At 37.8% G+C, this 25756-nt stretch overlaps 1 protein-coding gene and 1 long non-coding RNA gene across 2 annotated transcripts in view; one reads left to right on the top strand and one right to left on the bottom strand.

Moving 5' to 3' along the window:
* Positions 1-25756, top strand: part of LOC146466326 (uncharacterized) — a 58969-nt gene that overhangs the window by 28711 nt on the left and 4502 nt on the right. The gene's annotated exons all lie outside the window — the stretch shown is intronic.
* On the bottom strand, positions 4479-22298 carry LOC146466327 (uncharacterized). The gene is made up of 21 exons (XM_085127522.1): positions 22201-22298; positions 21240-21307; positions 20051-20112; positions 18411-18474; positions 16741-16784; positions 16542-16590; positions 16193-16212; positions 15387-15432; positions 13925-13972; positions 13558-13589; positions 12459-12504; positions 11601-11650; positions 10747-10792; positions 10232-10270; positions 9368-9390; positions 9228-9270; positions 8785-8816; positions 8582-8627; positions 7299-7327; positions 6283-6328; positions 4479-4861 (listed from the first exon to the last, which is right to left on the bottom strand). The coding sequence occupies exons 2-21, from the start codon at positions 21276-21278 to the stop codon at positions 4784-4786; spliced, it is 882 nt and encodes a 293-aa protein (XP_084983648.1). The 5' UTR covers positions 21279-21307; positions 22201-22298; the 3' UTR covers positions 4479-4783.

Here is a 25756-nt window from a genome sequence, read left to right as displayed (position 1 = left end):
TCGCAAGGACGTATTTTAAAAATATTAAAGTTATACCGAACCCATATCTACAACAGTGTTCAAATGTGATTGGATTTTGAAATCTTGTTAAGGACGGTGCATGCCTACTAATACAGAAGTATTTTTGTGCGGTTTATGACTATGCGGGAAAAGCAGATCTTAGCAAGGCCTATTGGAATCCAAAAAGAAAATTGGGGGTAACCACGCATTTTTCAGAGATAATTAAGCAACAATATCTCTAAAAAGGGCCAAAATATAAAGCAATGTATGGGATTTTTTTCCTAAATTGAAGCTTAATTTTCTCTGAAAAAGGCCTGGTTACCCCCAATTTTCTTTTGAGATACCAAAGGCATTTGGTAAGTTCCGCTTTCTCCGTATAGTTTTAAACCACGCAAAAATATTCCTGTACTATTAGGCACCACCCATAGGAACCTGATTATCTCGCGATGAGCAGAACGTATGCGCAGTAACAATAGTAGGCACCGTCCTTAAGTGGTATTAATTGTGAATTTGAATAATAATTGCACAGGCTGCAAATTAGTGTTTGAACCAATGGCGGAATGGGAAACGAGAGTCAGCGGTTCTTTAAGCATCTCGCAGACAAGATAGCTCAGAAAGACGCCGAGCCTTATCATCTTGTAATCACTTGGCTCAGGACACAGATCTCGTTTGAACTCTTAAGGTTACCGGATACCTTCGAGAGTCGTTTTTTGGCCAAAAAAAAAATTGAGGCCAAATTAAACATTTCTAGTCTCGCTTCATTTTTAAAAAAATATATTAAAATTCTTTAGGCGTGCGCGAACTATCAAAAAATGAAAAAATCAAATGAAATTCTATCACCCGCCAGAGTGCTATAAGCTAATTAAAATTTGTCAGCGTCAGGGCTTCCCGTGATGTTTTTCGCGGTAAAACATCCGGAGTCGTTCATTTCATGTCGCCTCTCTTCCTTTTGTTTACGTTTGCAACTTGTGATTTATTCATACCAAGTTTCCGCTTGTGTTCGTTTTGCGTATCGTGTATATGGCGAAATATAAGAAAGAAAAGAGTCCGTGGTTGAAAACTAAGAAGAAAACTGGTCATAAGAAAAAGAAGAAGAAAGTTTCCGATGAAGGATGGCGAAAAACTCTTGACGAAACCGCATAAGCCCAGGTACAAGAATCGATTTATCGAGTTCTTTGAGGCCCTTTCCCTCTCCACATATTGCGCTCAACGCTGGCCTCCAAGTTGCGGGTGAAAAAATATTCGCATGGATAATGGTATATACAAAAAGTCCTTCAACGTACCCCAGTGACCGCATTTCTGCCTGCAGCTGTTCTTTCGGACCGATGAGGCTCACCGTCGAGGCCACTGCAGTTTTCCTTTTCTTCGAAGAATGTTTCCTGCCCGGCATTTCACGAGGAAATCCGAGAAATTCTTACTGGTAATAGAACTGCAGTCACGCACTCATCTTTTCCGGCGCGACACCAGTAATCTCAGGGTACTCAGCAGTAGGTTTTCTGTAATTCTATTGGCTTTCGACGTCGGCGGCATACACAGTGTTTAAATATGGCGCAGCAAGAGCGTGAAATGTTTGTAAACCTATAGAAGCGAAAAAAACCTACTTCGTTTTTACGCGAGTGTTCTTCCTTTAAACTAATTTATACGATACAAGGATTTGACGGATTGCCTTGAAATTTGGCCGGACGGTTCCCAAGAAATCGAGCAAAAAAACTATGTGAGGGATTTTGGTTTTGTAAAATTGATCTCCCGCAATGGCCTTCGTCCTAAAACGTATCGGTGAGTTTTTGATCGTCCGAATTGACAGTAAAATTGCGAAGCAACCAATAGGAATATCGGAAAAGCCCGACACAGTTTTGAAGATTAATGCCTTGTGATTGATATGATGCAGTAGTTTTGATTCTGCGGTCGAATTCCATACCCGCTAAATTTTCTCAAAGAGACATTGGTCGATTTGGGCTTTTGGGACACTCTCCTTACGGCTAGAAAAAATCAAAGCGAAATATTTTTGACCGGATAGTACGTTTCATTAGCTTTGTACTGATATATAGTTTATGGTTGTTGCATTTAGAACAGCGCGCAAATATTATTTTTCGCGAAGGACACCCGCGAAGGTATCCAGTAACCTTAACATCGGTACATGAATGCGTCAGAGGTTCACGAACGCCGTTTCGTAGCAAGATTGAGCAATCATTAGACTGTGAAATAAATGTTGCTAGTGTGGATATCTGCAATACGTGTCCAGGGCCGTACGTAGGACTTTTTGTCTGAGGGGGCAAACTCCGTACACCCCTCTCAGGGTTCTCCCGTATACAGACAGGGTTCCTAGTTGGACGTTTTTTGTTTTCACCCCTACACACATACACAGAAAGTTCCCTCTAAGACCTTTAAAGGAGACGAAAAACACTAATGCTGTTTGTCTTTAATTGTCATGATTTATTATGGCATAAACACCTTGTTTAGCTGTAACCAAACATTGCCACATCTCAATAAGAAAGACAGTTAAAACTATCACGCACTTAAATGAGCCAAACCAAACCCAGCTGAAATGCCCTATGTGGCATCAAAAACACCGTCGTTGAACACACAGATTAAGAGGACATCAAAACTCATCAGGCACGAATGACCTGTGATGTTGAACAAACGATGGTTAAATCAAAGGCTCTATCAAATCCTCCAAAACCGCTACAAATACTTGAGAGTAGCGCAGGCCTTTAAAGACCAATTTAGCTCGGAAAAAACATACTCGAGTAAGCTAGATTCAAAGAGGCTTAAACACGCGCCAGGGAGTCGCGTGGCGTCAGTCTTTACTTACACGCCAAATTCTATACCATAGGCCGAGCTCAAATTACAAAATCATTATTCTCGTAAAAAAACTCGTACTGGCATTTACCTCGAAAGATTTTTCAAAATAACTATTTGGAATTCACATTGAAGGAATATTTTTTTCAGCCAAATTAGTCAATTTTCGTGTGATTTCGGAGCAGTTTAGCTACAACAAATAGCTCAGCAAACTCAAACACTATGTTAGAAAAAAAAAATTGAGTTTTCCTGGCGGGGGCAGCTGCCCCCTCTGCCCCGCGCTATGTACGGCCCTGGTGTCTATATGCTTTTATACATAGGGCTTTTTATGGACACTGGTTTAGCCGTCATTGTATGGAATTCTTTATCTCATAGAATTTTGAACTTTTATTATTAATAACATCTATTTCCTCTTCTTTCATGTAAGGTTAAGATGCTTCTATTTTTTAGCATTTGTAAATGACTAGTGTTTGATGAATTAATTGGATTTTCTGTAACAGCAGGTTGATTGTAAATAAGATTTTGATTGAGGTTTTGCAATAAAGATTTTAAATTTTTTGATAATAATAATAATAATAATAATAATAATAATAATAATAATAATAATAATAATAATAATAATAGTAGCGCTCAAAGCTGACTTGAAATGACTCAGTGAATCGGATGTGATTATCTCAGCGGGCAAGTTGTTCCAATCATTTATCGTCCTTGGCCAGAAACTAAAATTATACGCGTCACATGATGCTTGAAGTGGAATAAACTTGAGGGGGTGGGGGGCGGGGGGAGAGTGCGACGGGTATAAAGATAGCTCTGGTGCTGGACGTAATTTGGAATAGTCACTTCCGCTTGCAATGCTTGATTTGTACTATTTATAAAAAGACCAACATGACGTACAGTCAATAATCTAAAACAAGGCCCAGAAGTCTGATCATTAAATTTTACAATAGCACTGCATAAAAGTCTGACCAAACGTCTGTATTTCCTTGAATTTTGTCTTCCTAGAAACTGCTGAGGAGATAACATCATGCCATAAGTTCATACTACTTGCTGTGGAAAAAATATGTCAATTAAAATGTCCTCCATATGGTTCCAAACAATAATTGAGCGAGCATTCAATATTACAAGTTCCCCGGCCTTTATTGCTTTCCTGTGACGGTTAAGGCTTTATAAAGGGTGCGGTGAAAAGTACTTGCCTTCTCAGTTGAAAATTTGGTGGCCAATTTTTTCACGTGTGCAAACGTGAGTTGGCTTGCGTGAAAATTATAATTTCAATCGTCGGTATTGAAGCTACGTAAGAGTCGGTACTGCGTCATATCAGAGCTTTTTTTGCTCTTGTTGATATGATGCAATTCGGGAATGACATTACTAATTTACTAAATACCTGTGACATGAAAGGTCACTTCTAAATGGAGATCCCGATGATAACCATCAACTGGTCTTTGCTTCATGTTTAATTTTGTTTGCGTGATGGTCTGTTTATGACCTAACCACCACCCCCCCCCCCCCCCCTCTCCTCGCTTCCCCTCTCCTCCCCTCAGCCAACTGGAACGAGTTTTTCTTTTTTTTTCCACCAGATCCTTAAGACACATTGTGATCCTTTGCTCCCTTACCCTATTTAAATGGCATTTTTTTTTCTGGACACGCTTTTCCTGCTTTCCTCCTTTCCTAGCATTAAAAAAAAGTGCTTCACAGAGTTACGTCGACAATCAATGACATTTCTCATGATCACTATAGATTCAGCCTCAAACATGTATGTATTTTTAAAAGTATTTGCTTTAATGAAAAATACTGGACTCCAGTACAAGCTTTAAAAACTGCAAAAATGCAGAAATGTTTATTCAGTTGAACACTTCCAAAAGCCTTTTTCTTCAGCCATTTAAAAAAGAAGACATTTTTCCACATTAGTTTGATGTAGAAACATTGGTCTACACAGCAGCAATATACATTATATACAATCAAATATTAAAATCAGACACCCATCTCCTTAGCGACGACAAAAGAACGGAGTGCAAAAAATCCTAACCAAGCTTCTGGATCGCCTGGAATTCTTTCTTGCTGGAAACTGTTGAGAAGACAACATGTTATAAGTTGATGGTACTTACTTCAGTAAAGATACATGAATTGAAATTCCCTCCATGTGGTTTCAAACAACAATACCTAATTTATTTGATTAACCACCCGCCCTCGAATAAGCGCCCAGCCTGAAAGCCCAAAAAGGTTAATAAGCGCCCACCCTCGAATAAACGCCCACCCCAACCCCTCTCAACAATAAGCATTACTGTACTAGCCCAGCGTTAAGTAAGAGGAGCGTCAGTTGTGTTCCAAAATTGGTTTTAGATACGGTAGTCAATGAACTTTTACATTGTTATGTTAGATTTTGCACTTTGTTTTGTCTTCTTGAAGCGAAATAAACTTGTTATCCCTTGTTTTGTTTTGTTATTGTCAACCAACAATGTGTAGTATAAAAATTTAAATGTAACCTGTGCGATGCAGGATATGTAGGGTATACGCGTGGGCACCTGCATGAGCGCGTAGACGGACACAAAAGAAAGTCGTCTTCCATTTACAAACACTACCATCTTCAAAATAATGACCAGATACCAAAGCGTTTTTTAGAACGGTTTCACGTACTTGCGAAATGCACCAGCAAATTTGATTGCCATATTCATGAGATGCTATTCATACGCAAACTGAAACCAGAACTGAACGTGCAAACTGATTCAATTCGCGCTAAAGTATTTGTTTAACCATCTATTAATATGTTAATTTTCAGCTCTAGCCTATCTAAATATCCGCGTTCACAAACTGATTTTTTTCTCTTGATAATGGAGTCAAGATGACTCCGAAACGTCGAGCCTTAAATCTCTCTGTAATTTTTGCATGTCTTTGCTTCAGCAAATCCCTTTTTAAAAATTCAGTAAGCCCTCCCTAAAATGCTCCATCTTTTAATGAACCACAGAAGCACGGGTTTACGAAAATAGAAATCTTCTTGTGAATTATTGTCGAGAAGGCTTGATCGAGTTATTAGCGCGTTTACGCAACAGGAAGGCTGATGTGGTGGGACGGCAAATTGTGCTTGTGTGACCAACGTAATGGCCAAGTTTTCATGACTCTAGATTACAACATTCCTACCACTCGTGGTTTTTACGTTGTCACAGATGAGAGAACACCAGTTTTAATCGAAAATCGCCTAAAAATGTGAAGGTACTAAGATGTCATGTTGGTCACACAACGATACATCACCGTCCCCTTCCGTCAGCCCTCCTGTTGCGTAGGCTCACTAATATTAAAGAAAGAGTGCGCTACACTTGGCCTAGAATTTACATTTGTTTAAGTCTTACAAACAATGTGCTACAAAGATTGCGCAGTGCGGGCTGTCGTCTCGTATTTATGATACAAGTTTCTTAGCTGTTTACGTACGCTATTTGACCATGTATATAGCTATAATATTTCTGGATGAATGGGTGTACTCTCAATACTCACTTCAAGTTCGACGCGAGCTAGAGCTTTGTTTTGTTCGATGAGTTCACTGTAAAAAAGAAAACACAAAACATTATCACTCAGTCACAAGAGGTTTTTGGTTGTGTTTCTAAGCAGTTACAAAGCCTCTCTTTGAAAAGCTTCTAGTAATCTATAGAGCTTTTACAACGATCTTGATTTTATAGCAAAAATTACAATGTGATGCACCAAACCAATCAGAAAACAGACATCCAATCCTGCGTGATTGGCCAGCAGTTGATATTTTGCTCATGCGCATTAATGACATGTGCATGGTACTCTAATCTACAGAGTTTCTTTGTCTGTTTATTAATTTACGAAAACAGACCACTTTCTGTTTCAATTTTCATCTGCAGTCAACACATTTCTATCTCATACACCGATTTACTACTTACACCTTACTGCAGTTAGTCTAGCGTCCAAAAAAATGGTCGATGCTCATTATTTAACATATAAAGAAGGCTCAACTGTGCTCTGTTCTTTTGCAAAGCTCTCAGGAAGCGGCCAGAGCACGAAAGAAGTGTAGGGGGGAACACGAGACGTAGTCGAGTAAGAGTAAGGGTTCCTTTGAAAATCATAGGGACGTTAGTAGTATTGTTAGTATTTTTACATGTTTAAAAATCTCTGTTTCTGCGTCGATCTGTGTTTTACTCGTTAACTCAGTTCTTTGGAAACTTCATTTTCAATCACCGTGTTATTTGTACTGTTACACTGAGGATGGTCTATATCCATTGAAGCTAAGAGCTCGTTTTCGTTTTTTTAGGTTATATAAGACGTCTGGGCAAAAAAAAGTAGTTAATTTAAAAAAAAAAAGATCCGAGAGAGAAGTCCAGGCATTTCACAAACGGGCTGAGGCGTGACACCGTTGCTCTGTACATCTGTATTCTGATCAAGTACCCTGTTTCAACCAATTGGCGCTCGCGTTATATCGAAACTTTACTATAAATCATTAATGCAATAGTTTACACACAAGATTTGATTCTCTAAATGGCTTAACTTACTTTCGTTTCTTGGCAAGTTCCTCGTTGGCCTGAAAAAGAAAACACTATAGTTAGACTAGTGACCTTGACAGGCCAGGAGTAATCATAAATTAAGCATGCACGTTTCATAATGACGAGTTCAAGGTAATCGAAAAAAAAAAACATATTAAGGACAGAGTTAATACGACCAGGGACTAGCTGGGGAACAGGCTCCCAAGTGGGGTCTAGGGCGAAGACAAAAATCGAGCTCGGCTCCGCTCGCCCGGCTCGCCGATTCGGTTAGCTATACCCCACTTGGGAGCTAGGGCTTTTGTGTTTATTTCAGGTGTTTTGGTTTTGTTTTGGTAAGGAATAACTTCAGGAAACGGAAAAGAGCTTTCGCCTATGCAACAAACCATGGTTGCATATATGACATTATCCTTCCCCTTCTCTCACCCCTCGCCTTCCTCACCATTTTAGAGTCAAAGACGTGGTTTAAACATCAACGAGATTTGTTCAATAGCATTTAAAGTTAAAGAAAAGGTTTAAACAGCAGCGAGATTTGTTCAATAGCATTTAGAGTCAAAGAATCTACTCAAACAGCAGCGAGGTTTGTTCAATAGCATTTAGAGTCAAAGAATCTACTCAAACAGCAACAAGATTTGTTCAATAGCATTTAGAGTCAAAGAATCTACTCAAACAGCAGCGAGGTTTGTTCAATAGCATTTAGAGTCAAAGAATCTACTCAAACAGCAACAAGATTTGTTCAATAGCATTTAGAGTCAAAGTAAAGGTTTAAACAGCAACGAGATTTGTTTAATAGCATTTAGAGCCAAAGAATAGCTTCGAACAGCAACGAGATTTGTTCAATAGCATTTAGAGTCAAAGAATAGACTCAAACAGCAACGAGATTTGTTCAATAGCATTTAGAGTCAAAGAATAGACCCAAACAGCAACGAGATTTGTTCAATAGCATTTAGAGTCAAAGAATCTACTCAAACAGCAACGAGATTTGTTCAATAGCATTTAGAGTCAAAGAATAGACTCAAACAGCAACGAGATTTGTTCAATAGCATTTAGAGTCAAAGAATAGACTCAAACAGCAACGAGATTTGTTCAATAGCATTTAGAGTCAAAGAATAGACTCAAACAGCAACGAGATTTGTTCAATAGCATTTAGAGTCAAAGAATAGACCCAAACAGCAACGAGATTTGTTCAATAGCATTTAGAGTCAAAGACAAGGTTTAAACAGCAACGAGATTTGTTCAATAGCATTTAGAGTCAAAGACAAGGTTTAAACAGCACCAATTCTTTTCTTTCTGACCTGTTTTCGCCATTCGGCAAATTCCTCGGCTTTCCTTTGGCCCTCTCTAAATTGTAAAAAACAAAGTCGGTATAAATGTATGAATAATATGAAGCCATTATAGTATTTGGTTCGAATCCTCAACAATTATTTTCAGTTGGCGAAGGAATGTTCAACATGATTGCAAAGTTGTGATTCTATGGAAAGCTTGTTACTATGGTTACCTTCTAAGCTCCTCAATTTCGTCCTCAAACGACTGCGGAAACAAACAAACAAAAAAAAAGAATAAAAAAAGAGATTATTCATAAGGAGAAAACTTTTCAAGACTTGTTGATATGGTTTCCTTGTAGAGTGGTTCTTGTGCGCAGAGAGATTTACCCTAGAGTTATTTCAATTTTCTCCCTTGTTAAATTACTTTCACAGTTCTTCCTTTCTCACGGTTCACTATTTCGTGTTTCTTGAACTTTCTACCGCGTCTGTTCTCTGTGCCCCTCAGACGAGAATGACAGACCTCTTAGCAGCTTCAGCTTAGTAGCTTCGTCGAATAATGTCGCTATTGAGCCTGGAACGTGTATATGTATGAATTGATCCCAGGCAACAAAATGCCGCGTTGCCTCTAACCGCTGTCGAGGTAACAAAAAAACAAAATATGTAATAGTTTGAATACCTTTCCTATGCCGTCAATCTTTTCTGACATGTCTCTCATTTCGCTATAAAGACAAACACAATATTTAAGTTCATCTTGCACTTAACACGAAGAGATAGAAAAAGAAAGAGGAATTAAACTTTTTTCTTTCTCTCATTTACCTTTTCAATTGCTCTCTGAGTTCCTACATGCAGGATGTAGAAAAAAATAACATTGTTTAGAATGATCTTCAAATCATGTAACAAAGTTTTCATGTGAGCTTAATTTTGTGTGGCAGACAAAAAAACAACAACGTTTTAAAGTTGAACAACAAGGAATTTGTGAGATGGTTCTACTTGAACACTCCAAATGGTAAATATAGGGGGAGAGGATATGATCGGCAACGCAATGGGTTGATTTGTTTATTTATAGTTCCTGGTTTTAGGATAAATGGCATGGAAGGAAGGTACACACTGCGATTTAAACTGATTGGAACGGGCATAAACAAATCTTGTTTTCTTTTTCTTTTTTTTTTCTTTTTTTTTTTGTGCAAAATCTTAATTTGGATAATAACAAGTCAGAGTTGCAAGTGATTACAAGTAACTGGCGTTAGGAGAGGTGGGGGAGGGGGGGGGGGGGGCTAAGTCACCGTTGGTTATTTTGGATTTAGTTCTTGCAAATTGCCAGGCAGTCGTTATTTGGCTTGTCACACAACGCTGCTCCACAAAAGCAACATGGCGTGACAAGCCACATAACGGCTGTCGCGTACTACTCTTTGTTATGAAAATGACAGTAAAGCAAAACTGAGACACACCCAATGAAAACAAGCGGGAATATGACGTTGTTTAGGAACTCACGGGTTTATTTTGTAGATTGTTTACTTGTTTTGGGAATGCTTTGTATGTATATTTGTTTGTTTTTTTGTTTCTGTTCTTCTTTCTATTAACTTCAATCCAGCAATCGCAAAATCGTCGAGATAGGTATATCATATGCTTTTTCTTAAGCCTTAGCTCTGGTTTATACAACAGCTAGTGTAACCATAGTACCTCCACTCTCCTCTTGTCCTCATCCAAGGCCGCAATCGCCTAAGACAAACACGAAAAGTCATTTAACGAAATAATGTGAACGTTTCTTCACCGAATCACTTTAACCAAGCATTTATTTTCTATTATTCAACATTAAAGCTAAATTTCATTGTAATGTTTGTACTCATGTCTAGCTAGTTATCACCACACTTGGCGTTTTTAAGAACAGTAATCCAAGCAATCTGCAGGACAGGAAATATTATGCATATAAACCTAGTAAATAATATATTTTGCTATGAGCGGTCTCGTTTCATTTTAGTGGGTCAAACATCCGTCCCGTGGCAGAAAGCCGCTAGTTTGCCTTAACAAGCCAAGTGTTTTCTTTTTTTCCCCTCGCTCAAGAATAATTGAACACACTTTTCTTTTAACATGAAAACGTTTTCAAAACTTTTGGAACGTTTTTGGCATCGTTTTTGTTTACGGGGCACACCTGTCCAGTAAAAGTCATTGTAATGTTAGAGGTGATTTACACCAACCTGTTCTTGTTCTTTCTGAAGTTCGCTCTTTAAATCCTCTAGTTCCCTACACGAAAATAGAGCAATTACTCAAGACTATTGTCCAGTAAACAATAAAATTCAAAACGCGGATCTCAAACAAGCAGCAAAACCATTGACGGTATCGGTACCGTTAACCGCTATATTTGTTTAACCCACAGTGCCCTTAGAATGATTCCAAGAAAAAAAATAACAGTGCATTTCTTGGCCAGTAACAAATAGCATCCGTAATGGTTTTGTATTTCGTTTTAAGGGGTCTTCTAGAACTTTTGCCGTATTTGTAAGCGGCCTCATTGTTGTCTCCTGTTAAATAAGCTTCGCCTAAAATCCTGATTTCAAAGTTTTAATTTTTTGAGGAGCCTAATAATAATAATAATAATAATAATAATAATAATAATAATAATAATAATAATAATAATAATAATAATAATAATGGTTTATTAACAGATCCACTGGGTGGCTCTTCCCTGTTAAATTACAACTACAATTACAAAATAAATCAAATTAAATTAAATTAAGTTATTTACAAATTATAAAGCAGAAACAGGATTGACGGAAAAGCTATAGCTCGTATAAGCTATGGGCATCCTCGCCGTATGTTTCTCTCTCTTTTGTTATTTATTTATCTTTTATATTTTAATATATATTTATCTTGTAACGATGATAATGGCAAGGGAAAAAAACTGAAATTATGAATGAAACTAAAACCTGATATGTCACCGTTATTCGCATATTTTCGGATGCTTTGCGCTAATCTCTCCAACTAGCGCCTCGCAGGTTTTTAGGTCTAGGTATTCTAAATATATCTAGGCGATTGTACAGAAATTTACGCTCACTTTGCTTTCACATCTTCATAGTCTGCTTCGGACTCTTCTCCTTTGGACAGCTGAATGGAACGAAATAAAATAAGGTAAAACCATCCACTTAACCAACCAATCAATCAATCAATCAATCAATCAATCAATCAATCAATCAATCAATCAATCAATCAATCAATCAATCAATCAAACAATCAGTCATTCATTAAAAAATCAATCAATCAAGCCATCCATTCGTCCATCCTTCCGTCCATCAGTTTACCATTAATGGATATTTAACAATTATTCCACGAGCGCGCGTTGGATATGAGATGACAGATAGCTAACTAGGCGCGAAGCCGAATCTGCTATAATCATCTCACATCCAACAAGCTTTAGTGGAATAATTATTTTATTAAAAACAATCAAGAAATATTGATATATCTTCCGGATTTCGCTTTGCAAGAACAAAGAAAAAAGGAAAGGAAAATCCGAGAAATAGCGAGCATTAAAAATGCCCGCTATTTCTCGGTCATGATACAATGGCACATATACCATGGCCACTTAGCCAGTCAAATCCTTAAAATTGCATTATACAATGATCCGGTTTTTAGTAAAATAATATATAGCAATGGGTGGATGCCTTGATTTAAAACATTTTCCCTCTTCATATTTAAGTTTAAGTTTAATAATACTTTTTATGCTAAAACAATTAAATTAAAATACAAAAAAGTGAATGACTGGTTGCCGCAAGGAAATTTGAAACTGAGGTAAGCTAATTTTGAATGTTTTCAGGCAGTAAAAGGCGACTTGTATTAAAAGGTAATTCTGGGGATGTGGCTCACGTTATTTGTTTGTTAAAAGTGCTTATTGCTGACAAAGTTTGTATAAACCCACCTGTTGTTTATATTCCTTAATGTCGCTTTTCATTTGTTTTATTTGACTACAGAGAAAAGAAAGAAAAGTAATTGGTAAAGTGTTTTAGACATGGTAGTTGGAAAATCGTTAGTTAGGCAATCTTAAGAAACAAAAGAAAAATGGAGAGCAAAATACGAAGGAAATACAAATGCCCTGTTCACACTTTTACAAATCAAAAGTACTCGTTTTATAAGAGCTTTCTTTTTCGTTCGAAACTGGACAAAAGTTCTGTATCCAGAAAACATTTTTGAGATGCGTTTCCTGTTCCTTCAGGAAATGCTTTTTACGCTAGCGAAAATTGTTTTAGATCTTGAGAACTTTATATGTTTTGAGATCGTCTAGCGTGTTGATATGAACCCAACCCCCCCCCCCCCTCCCCTACCTCACCCCAGCCCACACCTCCGCAAAAAGAAACAAATAAGTACAACAACAATTTAAGCAATCCTTCAGTCCAACGATAGCTGCAACTTAGTGGCAATTTTCAATATCACTAAAGCAATCGTTTTTAAAAGTTTCCATTCGCTGATTACTCGGACCAATACGTTTTCAAGAGTTCGTGTTATGGCTGAATCGAAGGAAAGGAACGATCATGCGTTCGATTAAGTCGGAGACTTCATTTTAATCTTTTTTCTTGCGCACGACAAGATGAACATTGTACACTTAATGTATGGTCCCGAGAGAAACATTTAGTCTTGTTTCCCCGAGAGTCCTGAGGACGCGAGGGAAAACAAAATCAACTGAGGGACCATACATTAAGTACTTTGTTATATATTTAGACTTCCCCTTCAGCAATCACAGCAAAACAAACAAACAAACAAACAAACAATCAATCAACTAAGGGGGCAACAACTGCGAAACTGTATCCCGGTCGGAATACATTTGTAGTTGATCAGGGGCACGTGATCAAGAATCAACCAATCACAGTGCTCGTTGTGTTGAGCGAGAGTCCAGGTATATAACAATACATCTTGAACTAGTTAGTCATACTTTAGTTTGCGTCGACCTTTGGATCCACTTTTAAAGTAAATTCGAGATTTAAAACTAACCAGAATCTATTACTGCAGTTCAATATGCTCACCTTTCCAGTTGAGTTTTGGTTTCTAACTCGGTCTGTTGAACGAACAAAATAATAATTAAAAACAAAGAAAGAAGAAAAAAAAAGTATGGGAAGTACTGACGGTACATTATCAGACAGCAGTATTGCAGTGAAGGATTTTTGTCGAGGAGGAAATATATACCTCAAAAATTAAGCCACTATATTTGGAATAAAAAGCCTTTTTTTGTTCCCATTGCAGAACGCTGTAAGACACAATTGACCCAAAGATGATTTTCCCCTCAAACTTGACAAGGAAGTTCAGATTCGTGTCTTTAAATCAAGAAACACTATTACTTTGGGGCAAAAGAGAGCGAAAACTTTAAAATCAGTTTAAAATAATTCAACAAACCTGGAAAGTCTGATTCAAGTCATCTGCAGAGGTCTTAAGCTTGTCTCTCTGTAATTGAAAATAAGACGCATGAGTCAGAATATTGGCTTCAGAACGATTTTGAAACGAGTGTTGTAAAACACAACCCAATGGCACGGTGGCTTGGCTGGCCAAAGCGCCCATATATCATCACTTTGTGTACCCGGTTGAGCAATGAAGGCAAAATATAATAAAATTATAAATGTAATTTTTAGCGTAAACGAGACCATCTTTAAAGGAGAAGTATCATGGGGTTTTGGTATCTTTAGTTAAAAATGATAAAATAAGACCTTCAAACTGCTCCCAAATAATTCCAGAATGACGAGAGGAAAGAAATCAACTCAATTCTTAAGAGGAACAACTCGTGATCTGTTCTAGCGCATTTTGGAAACAAAAATACGAAAACTTGAAAAACATCAGCCTAACATTTTTCAAGTTTCAATCCATTCCGACCAACTCTGTCTCTGACCAGGGGTACTAATCGACAGCTTTATTGCACTGGGGTGATAATTTATAACAAAACTAGACAATTGTTATTGTTCTTTTGTTTCTGTTGTCAGACAAACATTATTGGGTTTTGAAATGACATCAAATTTTCGCGATACTTCATTACTTGCTGAAAGTTTGGTGAAAGTACTATAGAAGAAAAATCTAAGAACCTTCTTCTAACTGTTTCATCAAACTTTCAACAGGCCTGCAGATAAAATATTTCGCTTGACTATTTTTCGTATTTTAGTATGCGTGCGTGGTCACTATCTTTTCCCCTAAGTTGTTCAGTTTTTCCAACTAGTCACAATCGTTACCCCTCCGAATGAATCTTTGTCCGAATTGGTAACATCTGTCTGTAAATAAATGCCCCATCTTTATTTTTGGAAATATGTTTGTATTGGCTCTTTGCAAATGAGCGTTAATACGACTTCTTTCTTGCTGAATATTTGAACAAACAACTGGAAGAATATTCTAAAAAGAATTCCTATTGTTTGATCAAACTTTCAACATCCCTGCACATAAAAGGTTTTGATTTAACATTGAATGCAATTGTGTGTGGTCACTATCTTTTCCTCAGGGTTGTAAAGTTTTTCTTAATTGTTAGCCTCCGAATGAAATCTTTCTCCAAACAGGTAACATTTGTTTGTAGATAAATTCCCATCACTTTTTTTTTTTTGGGGGGGGGGGGGGGATATTAAAATTACCATCACTTTTTTTTGGAAATATTTAGATACTCCTCTTTGCAAAACTCAGAAACAAATAGGCCTCTTAACTCAAGATATTTCCTGGTCTACCCTAGGTAGGCCAGGATATATCATGAGTTAAGAGGCTTTGGTAAAACTGGCTAAGCTGTCCCTTGATTTTTTGAATTGGACGTTATTCACGATAGGTCGATTATGAGAAAGAAACTTAAAAACTAAACAGCACATTTAAGTGTAAATGAGATCATCCTTACCTCTTTCTTCTTTTTCTCCAATTCTTTTCTCAAGCGCTCAAGAATACTGCAGATAAACAGAAATGCTTCCTTTAAGGGAGAGGTTCACGGTTCTGTGCATGTCCATGAATCAAAATACTTTTTCGCCTTCGCTCGCTCTGACCCAAGCCTGTTTAATTTAATTCGTTGTTCATGAACCATTTGGAAGGGAATAGGTCACTCGGGTGGTAATTTTTTCATATGATTGCGTTATTTTGCATGCAAATAACTGTAAAGACATCAACCATCGAATGAATCTTACGGGTCAACGCTAAATTCAATATCGACAATATGAGTACAATCCACTAGCATTTTCTGTGAATTTTGGTCATCAGTCATTTTGCTTGGACTAATTATAGAATGTGATTACTGAAGTACATGTGAGTGGGATTTTTAAGGCCATAAAGTTGAGAAGAAATAGAAAAAAGCATTTAGATTCATGTACATGCGCTGAAATGTGAACCCCTCCCTTCAATAAAGTGCCTTTTAATTTTAACTGTACTATTGAAATAAACATTTCGCAACGCTTGCAAATTTTGTTATAGCTTTTCTGCAATCATTCGAAAATGCACGCTGAGCTGACGTTTGTCACAAAGTAATAAAAGTAACAAAATAATTTATAGTTCTGCCTAAAAATACCATGTATAAATAAAGTAGAGAAGACGGAGTTGAGTTTAGTTAAAATTTATTTTCCGTGTTGCTCAGGTTAATAAAATCCACACAACATAATATTTTCAGTTTGCGATTCTAAACTTCTAGAGCTAATGGAACTAATGTAACATACATACCTCTTTAGCTCCTGTTCCTTCTGCAATAAAGTAAGAGTTATTAGTTGTGTACTGAGTTCTGTTAAATCTCAAACCTTCATGGTATAACTTTGAACGCTGATGATGGAGGTGTTGACGATGATGATGATGATGATGACGACGACGACGACGATGATGATGATGATGATGATGATGATGATGATGACGATGGATGATGATCACGATTAATAGGCTGAGATGGCTGTCGGTAATGGTGACGGTTGTGATAAGAAAAAAATAGTTTTGTATCGTGTTAAATTACAAGAGAGTTTGGTTTTTCGAGAGGCAGAAAAGGGCCTTCAGATCTGTTGTTAAAAGCTAAGGAAATTACCTCTTTCTGATCAACAGTGTTTTCTTCACTTTCAAGCCAATGAAGTGTACTAGAAAGAAACACAAAGTAATACAATGACACTTTACATTTTTTTAAAGGAAAATAACACACCATAACTAGTCCCGTCCTGTTATCTCTCTCTCTAAGTTACCGCCATATTATTTTTTAGTTTTGTTTTGTTATTACAGCAAACTCTCACCTGTTTAAATCAGTGTTTTTATCTTGGAGCAGTCTTAAGTCATCCTGTTGAGAGATTACAGATCGACGCAGTTTTACAAAAAAGGACTCTATAGTGATAATGTGTGGAGTTCCCACATGCAATGTGCAAATGTACGGAAATTTTCTAATGATAAGAGAAGCAGAGAGGTACAATTACGTTTCAAAGTGTAATATATTTCGGCTGGCCAAACCAGCCTTCTTCAGATACCTGGTTTGGCCAGCCGAAATACAGTACTCTTTAAAACGTACGTTGTTTCGGTCTCATCTTCTCTTATCGTTTCTATTTGTTAAGCTGATCAGATCAACAGTTGATCCAACGTAATTACCAGCAGGATTATCATCCACGATTGTTGCTTAGACATTACTGAAATTTACTGAATTCCATCTCACATGTTCTTTCTCTTCCCCCTGTTCCCACCCTTGTCCAACCAGCCGTTCTCTCTCCACTTTACCTTTTCGCCCATTTTACATCTCCTAATTTCTAATTTCCCACGTTTTAACCTGTTTCCACCTTTTTCCCATTTATTATCATCTGTATCTAAAGTCCTTGTCTTTTGCAGCTGTAGGTTGTTCCTGCCCGAGGCCAAGAGAAACACTACAAGTGCAAAGGACAGAGCTTAGGCTGCACGCTTTAGCGAGATTTCAAACAAGGATATTTGAAGGGGAAGTATCACGCGAATTTGATGTCATTTCAAAACTCAATAATGTTTGTCTGTCAACAGAAACAAAAAAAAATAATAACAATTGTCTAGTTTTGTCATAAATTATTGCCCCAGTGCAATAAAACTTTTAATTAGTGCCTCAAGCCAAATAGGATTGAAACTTGAAGGCTAACGAACTTAGCGAGTGCCCTTGGTATCCAAAAAGAAAATTGGGGGTAGCCACTCATTTTTTAGAGATAATTAACAAACAATTATTCTAAAAAACAGTAAAATACAAAGCAATGTATGGCGTATTATTTCAAAATTGAAGCTTTAATATTTAGGCACCACCCATAGGAAACTCGAGTTTCTCGAGAGGCGCAGAACGTATACGCGGTAACAAAAGTAGGCATCATCCATAACGGCGGATGCTCCCTATTCTGTTCGTAGAGTAGGCAAACACTGGTAGTAAAATAATTATTTTGTTTCCTTGCTTTTTACTTTACATCTCCTAGTTTTAAAACCCTCCCCCCCCCCTCCCCTCTAACGCCCAGGTTACCCAACTCACATAGGTCTTTCTCCTAATCCTCGTTTGAGTTATTTATTTATTTATTTGTTTATTTATTTATTTATTTATTTATTTTAAAGGGGCAATGTCATCAATATTTAGTGTATCTTTGGGTAGTGAAATCGATCGAAATGTTAAAATAACTTTACGAGTATACTTGAGCTGGTATTTACTATCTTTTGCTACGGATGGCTTGAATGTAAATGGCTACAGTTCTTCCTGTGTATTTTGGACACATTGCTAAAACCTTATTTATAGTTTATTCTTCATTGGAGAAATCAGTTAATATTTTTCTCCCGGTGCTCTGCGAAATATTTCATGTCAGAGAAAAGGTTCTATGTTAAACTTTTGAGAAGCTCAGATCAAAATACAGCAAAATCTCCGTGACAGGGTCCCTTTAAATAGGAAAAACAAAGACTCTTATTGCAATAAATCACAAACCTGAGCCTTCTCCTTTGCGGTCTGCATTCGTTTCCTGGCTTCAGTCAACTGCTTGTATTGCATACTGTAGCAAAACGAAAAAGCAACAAGTATTTTAAATGCTAGTTGCAGCTGCTTTCTATTCTGTTCGTCGAGTAAGCAAACACTGATAGCAGATAATTTTCTTTGTTTTTATTCCAAACGGTCGGGAATCTGACAGCAAAGAAACAGCCTTGTTTGAAAAACGTACAACAAGTTTAAGTTTGTAAAACATGTTTCGACATTCTTATGTCATCTTCAGTTACAATAGTTCGTTATCATTTGGATTTTCATTTTACAATACCGTTAAATGATTACGCTACTAGTTGTAGCGCGCGCGCTATACTGGTACGTTCACAATTTAGATCCCACGCCCTTTTTTTATAAGCAAAGGTTTGGTTATACATAGACAAGTAAAGATAAACGATAAAAACGAACAACGTTTCGGGTTCGTCATGACGCCATTATCAAGTTCGAAGTGATAGAAATAATTTTTTGGTGAACTATTTCTGACATTGACTTCAATTATTTCTATCACTTCGAACTTGATAATGGCGTTATGACGACCCCGAAACGTTGTTCGTTTTTATCGTTTATCTTTATTTGTCTACGCCCTTTTTTGTTTATTTATTTATTTCTGCTAACGGAGGTTTTAGAAAAACAATTGAAAATGATGACAGGGTGTTGATGAAACGACCTTCGAAGTTTTTTATCGTTGATTTTTTTTTCTCAATTTATAATGGTAATTGAACTGAGTGGAGTGCAATTTGGTCTGAAATCATACGCGTGATTTCAAAATCGAACGAGGGCGAGTTCGATTTGAAATCACAAGTTTGATTTCAGACCAAAATTGCACAACACGAAGTTCAATTACCAATTTCAAGTTATTACACCCATGTTTAAATCTCACGGTTTTTTTTGTCAATATTAACATTTATTTATCCACTTGAAGAAACCTGGTTTTATTTTCGTTTTGATGGGTTAAAAAAGTATGCGATTTAAAGCAAAAAATAGTGCGATTTGGGAATAAATCGCACTGTTGATCATGAGAGCCAATCAGATTGCAAGGTTCACCAGTGATTTCAAAATGGGTGTAATGAATTTATTTATTTATTTATTTATTTATTTATTTATTTATTTATTTATTTATTTATTTAACAGGGCTGCATGATCACTTCTGCTCTTCAAGAATTTTTGGAATTTTTATAGTTTTGAAAAGCTTGAAAAAAACATTGGAAAATAATTCTGTTTTGTTATTGCGCTCCTGAGTGAATTATCCAGTCGGCCTCTTCTCCCCTCCTAAACTAAAACAAACGAGCTCAGAATTTTGTATTTTGAACCTGCTTACCGAACAAGGGCAAATTACACTTAATCGGCCTGATAAGTATACGCGAAGGTTCAATTGCGTAGGTCAATTTGCGCATTAAATTTTTTTATTTCTGTTGGTTGGTATAGCGGCGCGAGGTGGCAAGCGCTAAAGGTACAAATTAATTGGGAACACTTTGTGGAAGCAAAGAGGTGCATTTGTCGTTTGCACCTTGCTAGTACGTAGTCCGTTGGACGAATATATAAAAATCGTATTGTACTTTTATTTAAAATGTATTAAAACTACAATCGCTTACTCAGTTTCCCTTGTCACCATTTTAAGATGTTCTTCTTTTGTCCTCAATTTTTCTTGCAGTTTCTAAAACAAAAAGAAAAACAATAACATTGATGTCATACAATTGATGGTGGAAATCAGCGAAAAAGGCGCGCGACATTTCTGATTTTTAAGCTTGACTATGGTGCCTTGATAATATCGAAACGGCGGTCGACTTTTTCGCTGTTTCGTCATTTATTTTATCGCAAAAACGAGAAAAGAACAGAAAATCAATAAATAAACAGTACACTATACTATACCATACCATACAATACCATACAATACCATACCATACCATACCATACCATACCATACCATACAATACCATACCATACCATACCATACCATACCATACCATACCATACCATACCACACCATAGCATACCATACCACACCATACCATACCACACCATACCATACCATACCATACCATACCATACCATACCATACCATACCATACCATACCATACCACACCATAGCATACCATACCACACCATACCATACCACACCATACCATACCATACCATACCATACCATACCATACCATACCATACCATACCATACCATACCATACCACACCACACCATACCATACCATACCATACCATACCATACCATACCATACCATACCATACCATATCATACCATACCATACCATACCATACCATACTATACTATACTATACTATACTGTACTATACTAATTAGACTTATATTTCACCTATAATTTCATACCGTTACACCTCCATGTTTATTTCTGATTTCAACTATACTTCACAAACATAAAAAGCTGGAGACTGACTCGAAACCCCTTAGTTACTTCAGTCCCCAGACTCGGAGTTGCTTACAATATGGGTTCTCTCTTTATTTATTTATTTATTTATTTATTTATTTATTTATTTATTTGTTTATTTAGTATGATTTGCCATAGTTCATGTAACTGAGCACAAGAGCTGTCTCCAAAATTTCGCAAAGAATAATGAGCCTTGTTATCTCTTTTTAGTAGATATGAAGAATTTCTGAATTCTGAATTTCTGAATCTCTTTGAGTATTTCAGTCTCACATTTCTTTCTTCAAACACTTCAAATGGAATTTCCTTAAACATCGCATTCATTGCTAGCGCTCTTACATGTTAGATTGCTTTCCAATATTATAATATCACAATGTACTTACTTCGTTTTCTTCTTGAATATAACTGAACTTCTTCGTCATATCAAATACATTGCTTCGATTTCTTCGACCTAAAATGAAAGCAGATTTTAGTGCTTATTGGGTGCCACAATGGACCGGCTTCAAAAATTTCTTTTTGATACTAAGTACACGATATCAGTGTAAAGCAATATCGATACGATGTGTTCGATATCAAAGATAGTAAGGTTTCTATGAAATATCGATACTGGTGTGCGTTTCTCTAAGCTCTTTTAAGCTCTTAGAACTTTTTTTATTCTTAGAAGAACTGGGTTTTTAATAATTTTGTAAGCTTAAGCTTTGAAAGTGTTCCAAGATTGTAGAACACAGTGGGCTTTACACTATGTTTGTTCACTGCGTTTGTTTCATCAACAATTTCTGAAAACTCCGAGTAAATCTCCGTTATGACGTCAATCTAAATGACATTTGGAGTTCGATGCGCGCGGCTCTTCTAAATAAGTTCTAAGAATTCTTGGAATGACGTAATAAAAGGATTTTTTTAACCTCTAGCGTAACCATAGCAGGCGTAAAAAATAAACAACTTAATACAACTAAACACTGTTTGTACCTTCCCATAATTGTGTACCACTCTGTAAACTACATCTTTTAACGTTCTTACACCCACTTCATCTTAAAAGATGGTGGAACTGTCATATTATTTATTGACAGGAAGCCAAAAAAAAAGTTTCGTTGGTTTAGTTCTTTTGGTTTTATCAGGAAACAAATCATGAACGCACTGGCTTACTTCATAATTTCAAAAATTTAACGCCACGGGAACAGTCGTTTCGGAATTCTCGTCTCCAAAATATCCGGAAAATAGTTAAACAGTGAAGATGGCAGCGATATATTGGGAACGGGCGATTTAAAAAAAAAAAATGCAAAATTAATCATAGCGAAAGTTGGGAAGCCTTAACGATATTACCACTAAAAGTGCGTGTTTTCTTACCTGACGGACGGCCAGATGCCACCTTTTTTCGCTTCTTGCTTGTCCCTTTTTAAATATCACGTTTTCAACCACTGAGTAGCTTTTCCAAACGTTTCCCGAAAACTCCGAGTACAGTTACCTTTATGACGTAGCGTAATTATAAATGCGCGCGTCAAGTTGCTAGGGCGAAGCAGCGTTATTTTTGGCCAGCTGTCATTTGATTGAAGAAACCATGGGCGCTTTCCCTTCAACATAAAAAACCGGTTCAAGATTTCGAAATTTTTGCTGTTCAAATGAAACGGGTCCCTAAACTTGTGAATCACGTGAGGAGGCACACGAGGGATGCTGGGCTATTTGAAAATGGTAGACTTTTTGAATGTTTTCGCGGCGTTAGAGGAAGATGATGCCGAGTTAAACTATTCTGTTATCTACAGTGAAGACGATTTAATCCTTCTGGTGGCAGTTTCCTCTTTTATGCGGAGAATTTTAAATCGTGTAAACGGATATTTCGAAGCTACGATCTCTGCTTATTTGTCGGAGGAATTTAAAAGTCATTTCCGCATGACTCGACAAACATGCGAGTTGTTGGCTCAGGAGATCATGCACACCGGACGCATTCCAACTGGGAACACATCTGGGCGGCCTACGATTCTGCCGGAGAAGCAGAAAACGTCGAAAATTTCAGACAAAAAACCACAAGCGGAACATTGATACCCGGGATTGATACACTTCCGTAGTCATTTTGTTTGCGGCTCTTTCGGCTCACGTGACGTTCGCGCTCGGCCGGGGAGACTAAATCCAACACTCATCGCGAATGGAACACAGAAAATTCGCTAATTCCGGAAATTCCGGAAAGAAGGGTAAGCTCAAAAGGTAGTCCTAAATTTTCGGAAATTCTTTCCAGAACTTTTCCCATTACATTGGATTTCTGACCGAAAATCTCGGAAATTTTGACTGAATGGAAAGCGCCCCATATTCACTGAATATTCATGTCATTATTCAGGAAAATTTCATTTGAATTAAAGACAACCTGCCGCTTAATTTCTCCCAGAAAAAGTCAAATTATACCCAGAGTACAGCGGTCTTGTAGTTTTTCCCGTCTTTTTCTCCCTGTTTATTGCGTAAACAAAGTCTGTCAAAGTGAGCAGTTGGCCTTTTTTTATACCAGAGGAGGACGCATTATCCGTCTGGACGAACTTGGGAAAACATTTATTGTTTGTCTGGTTATGCGTCGCTAGTAAAAGACTTGAGGTAAAAAATAAGGAGTAAAAAACTTCAATCCCTGGTTGGCATAAAAGAAAACGCTGTTCATAAAGGACGCAATGTCTTATAAGAGACAACGTGTATTGCTGCGCATCATCGCACACTTTCTCGCTTCTTAATTTATTGGAGAGTCCGCTATCTGTACCGCCTAAAGCATTATGTACCTTGTCAGGCTCTCACGTTCTCTCCCTCTGTCCCAAAGAATTGGGTCCTTTATAAACAGCGTTTTGTGCCAACGAGTGATTTAAGCTTTTCTTATTTCACCATTAAATATTTCTCTCTTCGTTCTAAGAAACTTATTTCCGGTTCCAATCCCGGTTCCGGATTCCGGAATCCAAGATTTTAGTGCTGCCGTCTCTAGGACGAGGTTATACCCATACCAGTGCCATCTCTGCCATAGCCTGCGTAGCTGGCGGTTTTGGTGGGTGGGAAAGCCAGGCTAAAACGAGTGGTGGAGCTGCGGGTGAAATGGGGAGAGAACAGCGACAGTCGCGGTGAAGCCGCGTCAACGAGCGGCTTCGCCGCGAGGAACCGCCTGCCCGGATTCCAGTCATTTTCGTTTGCCGCCCCCAAAATTTACATATTTTACGACCTGTCGATATCCAATTAGCCCAACCAATCAGATGGCAGATGGTAAAATGAAACCTTCTCGGCTGGCTATCAAAACATATCCTGGAAATTCGATGTGTTTTTTTCGATGGCTGCAAAGGCCGACACTCCGAAAAAGCCTGTCAAGGGAGAAAAGCTTTCCAGTTCTACAACAAGTGTCAATGATAACTGCACATTGTGCTCTTGCCAGCGGTGACAGTACAGCCTCTCATTTTAAAATTGTAGGGATAGGATTTTAACCGTGTACATGTAGTTATCATTATCTTGCGACCTTTGTATTGCCGGGCCCGGCTATTTGCTTTTGTGGCAAGATGTTGTGTTTTTAATTGTCACGGTTGTTTTTCTCTTGATCCTTTCTCTAGCTTCTTTGAAAGCTATGCAATGCGTTAAATTGAGGGCTAAAGGCCGCTGTAGTCAAGGCTGTGTTTTTGTTATCGCTCCGCTCCGCTCTGTAACTGTGAAGCTTGTGTTGCGGGCGGGGGAGCTTAGTATTGTCCTCCTGTGCTTTGATTACGCTATAGAATTATTAGGTAATTCTTCTGTGTTGCTATGGCCAGGGGCTGCTACGAGTCCTTTGGCTGTTCGTTGATTCTGTGGCATTTTAGGCTATGGTCAGGCAAGACCGCGGTTTCGATCCAAATCTTGTGGATTGATCTCTTCAGTTGCCGATTCTTTAGAAATGATAGAGCTCTCGGTATCCTTTCAGAATACGCGCTCTTTTTTCGAAATTTATACCCACGTTTCGGATCAAATATTCTGCTCGATGAAGTTCGCTGTCTTCTTTCAATGCTGCGAGAGTGAGGGTTTGTCGTCGAATATTAAGGTTCGATAAAGCTTAAATAATGCTTCTTCTGTCATTTTGCTTTTCGCGATAAAATCCTCAGAGCTGTATAAACAGAACTTTCCCATGGGAGATTAATAAAACATTTGATTGACGTTTGTAGAATCTCATCCAATGAAAATGGTCCGTACGCCAGCGTACGGACTACTCAAAAATGCCCCGAATCCCGGTTTCTCGTTGCCCTCGCCCCATTTCCCCGCGGCTTCGCTACTCGTTTTGACTCTCGTGCCCGGCTTTCTGGTGAGCCACCCATAAAAACCGCCAGCTACGCAGGCTATCTCTGCCATCGTCCTTTAGAGTATGTACTTCTTCCAAGATCACCACGTCTTCAACTTGTAACTCCTTTTAATTTTGGAGATCACAGAAAGCTAAAGCAAGTCCTTTGGATGGCCGCGAAACACTGGCCGACTCTGGAACAGTAAAAACGATGCCATGGTACCTTCAAACTGACCGATCGGTGATTCGTGGATCATGGCCCCATTTTAAAGGAATGATGTGAGTTAACATTCTGAGTTGTTATATTATAAACCTCAATCCGTACTCAGCGAGCAGGCCCCGGTTGTTCAAAGAGCGGATAATCTTATCCACTGAATAGGTTGCTATGCGGCAAATAAATGCGTGCAAGAATTTCCCTATGGCCCTATAATTTGTGTATAAAGTAGAAACGTTTGTCTAATTTAAGTATGGGATTGTGTGGAAAACTTGCCAGAAGTGTTGTTTGGAGTACATTTTGCACCGCTGGACAGTGACTTATCCACTGGATAAAGTTATCCGTCCTTTGAACAACTGGGGCCAGAGGTCTATGTCTTCGATCTTCCTACTTAGGAAGGCTGGTTTGATTGCACGTCACGTCATTGGAGCCAA

Source organism: Pavona decussata, unplaced genomic scaffold (assembly GCF_977016875.1).
Source record: "Pavona decussata unplaced genomic scaffold, jaPavDecu1.1 SCAFFOLD_145, whole genome shotgun sequence".
NCBI lineage: Eukaryota > Metazoa > Cnidaria > Anthozoa > Scleractinia > Agariciidae > Pavona > Pavona decussata.
Note: the sequence above shows the minus strand (reverse complement) of the source record. Positions and strands in the feature narration are given on the sequence as shown.

Bases quoted from the DNA above. Each gene is read 5' to 3' on its own strand.
- LOC146466327 (XM_085127522.1), bottom strand. From the start codon at position 21,278: ATGACGAAGAAGTTCAGTTATATTCAAGAAGAAAACGAA. The intron at 10,271-10,746 runs GTTGGTGTAAAT...TGTTTGTCTTAG, and splicing joins TTCAGAAAGAACAAGAACAG to GCGATTGCGGCCTTGGATGA. The intron at 6,329-7,298 runs GTAAGTTAAGCC...TCTTTTTTACAG, and splicing joins GAACTTGCCAAGAAACGAAA to TGAACTCATCGAACAAAACA.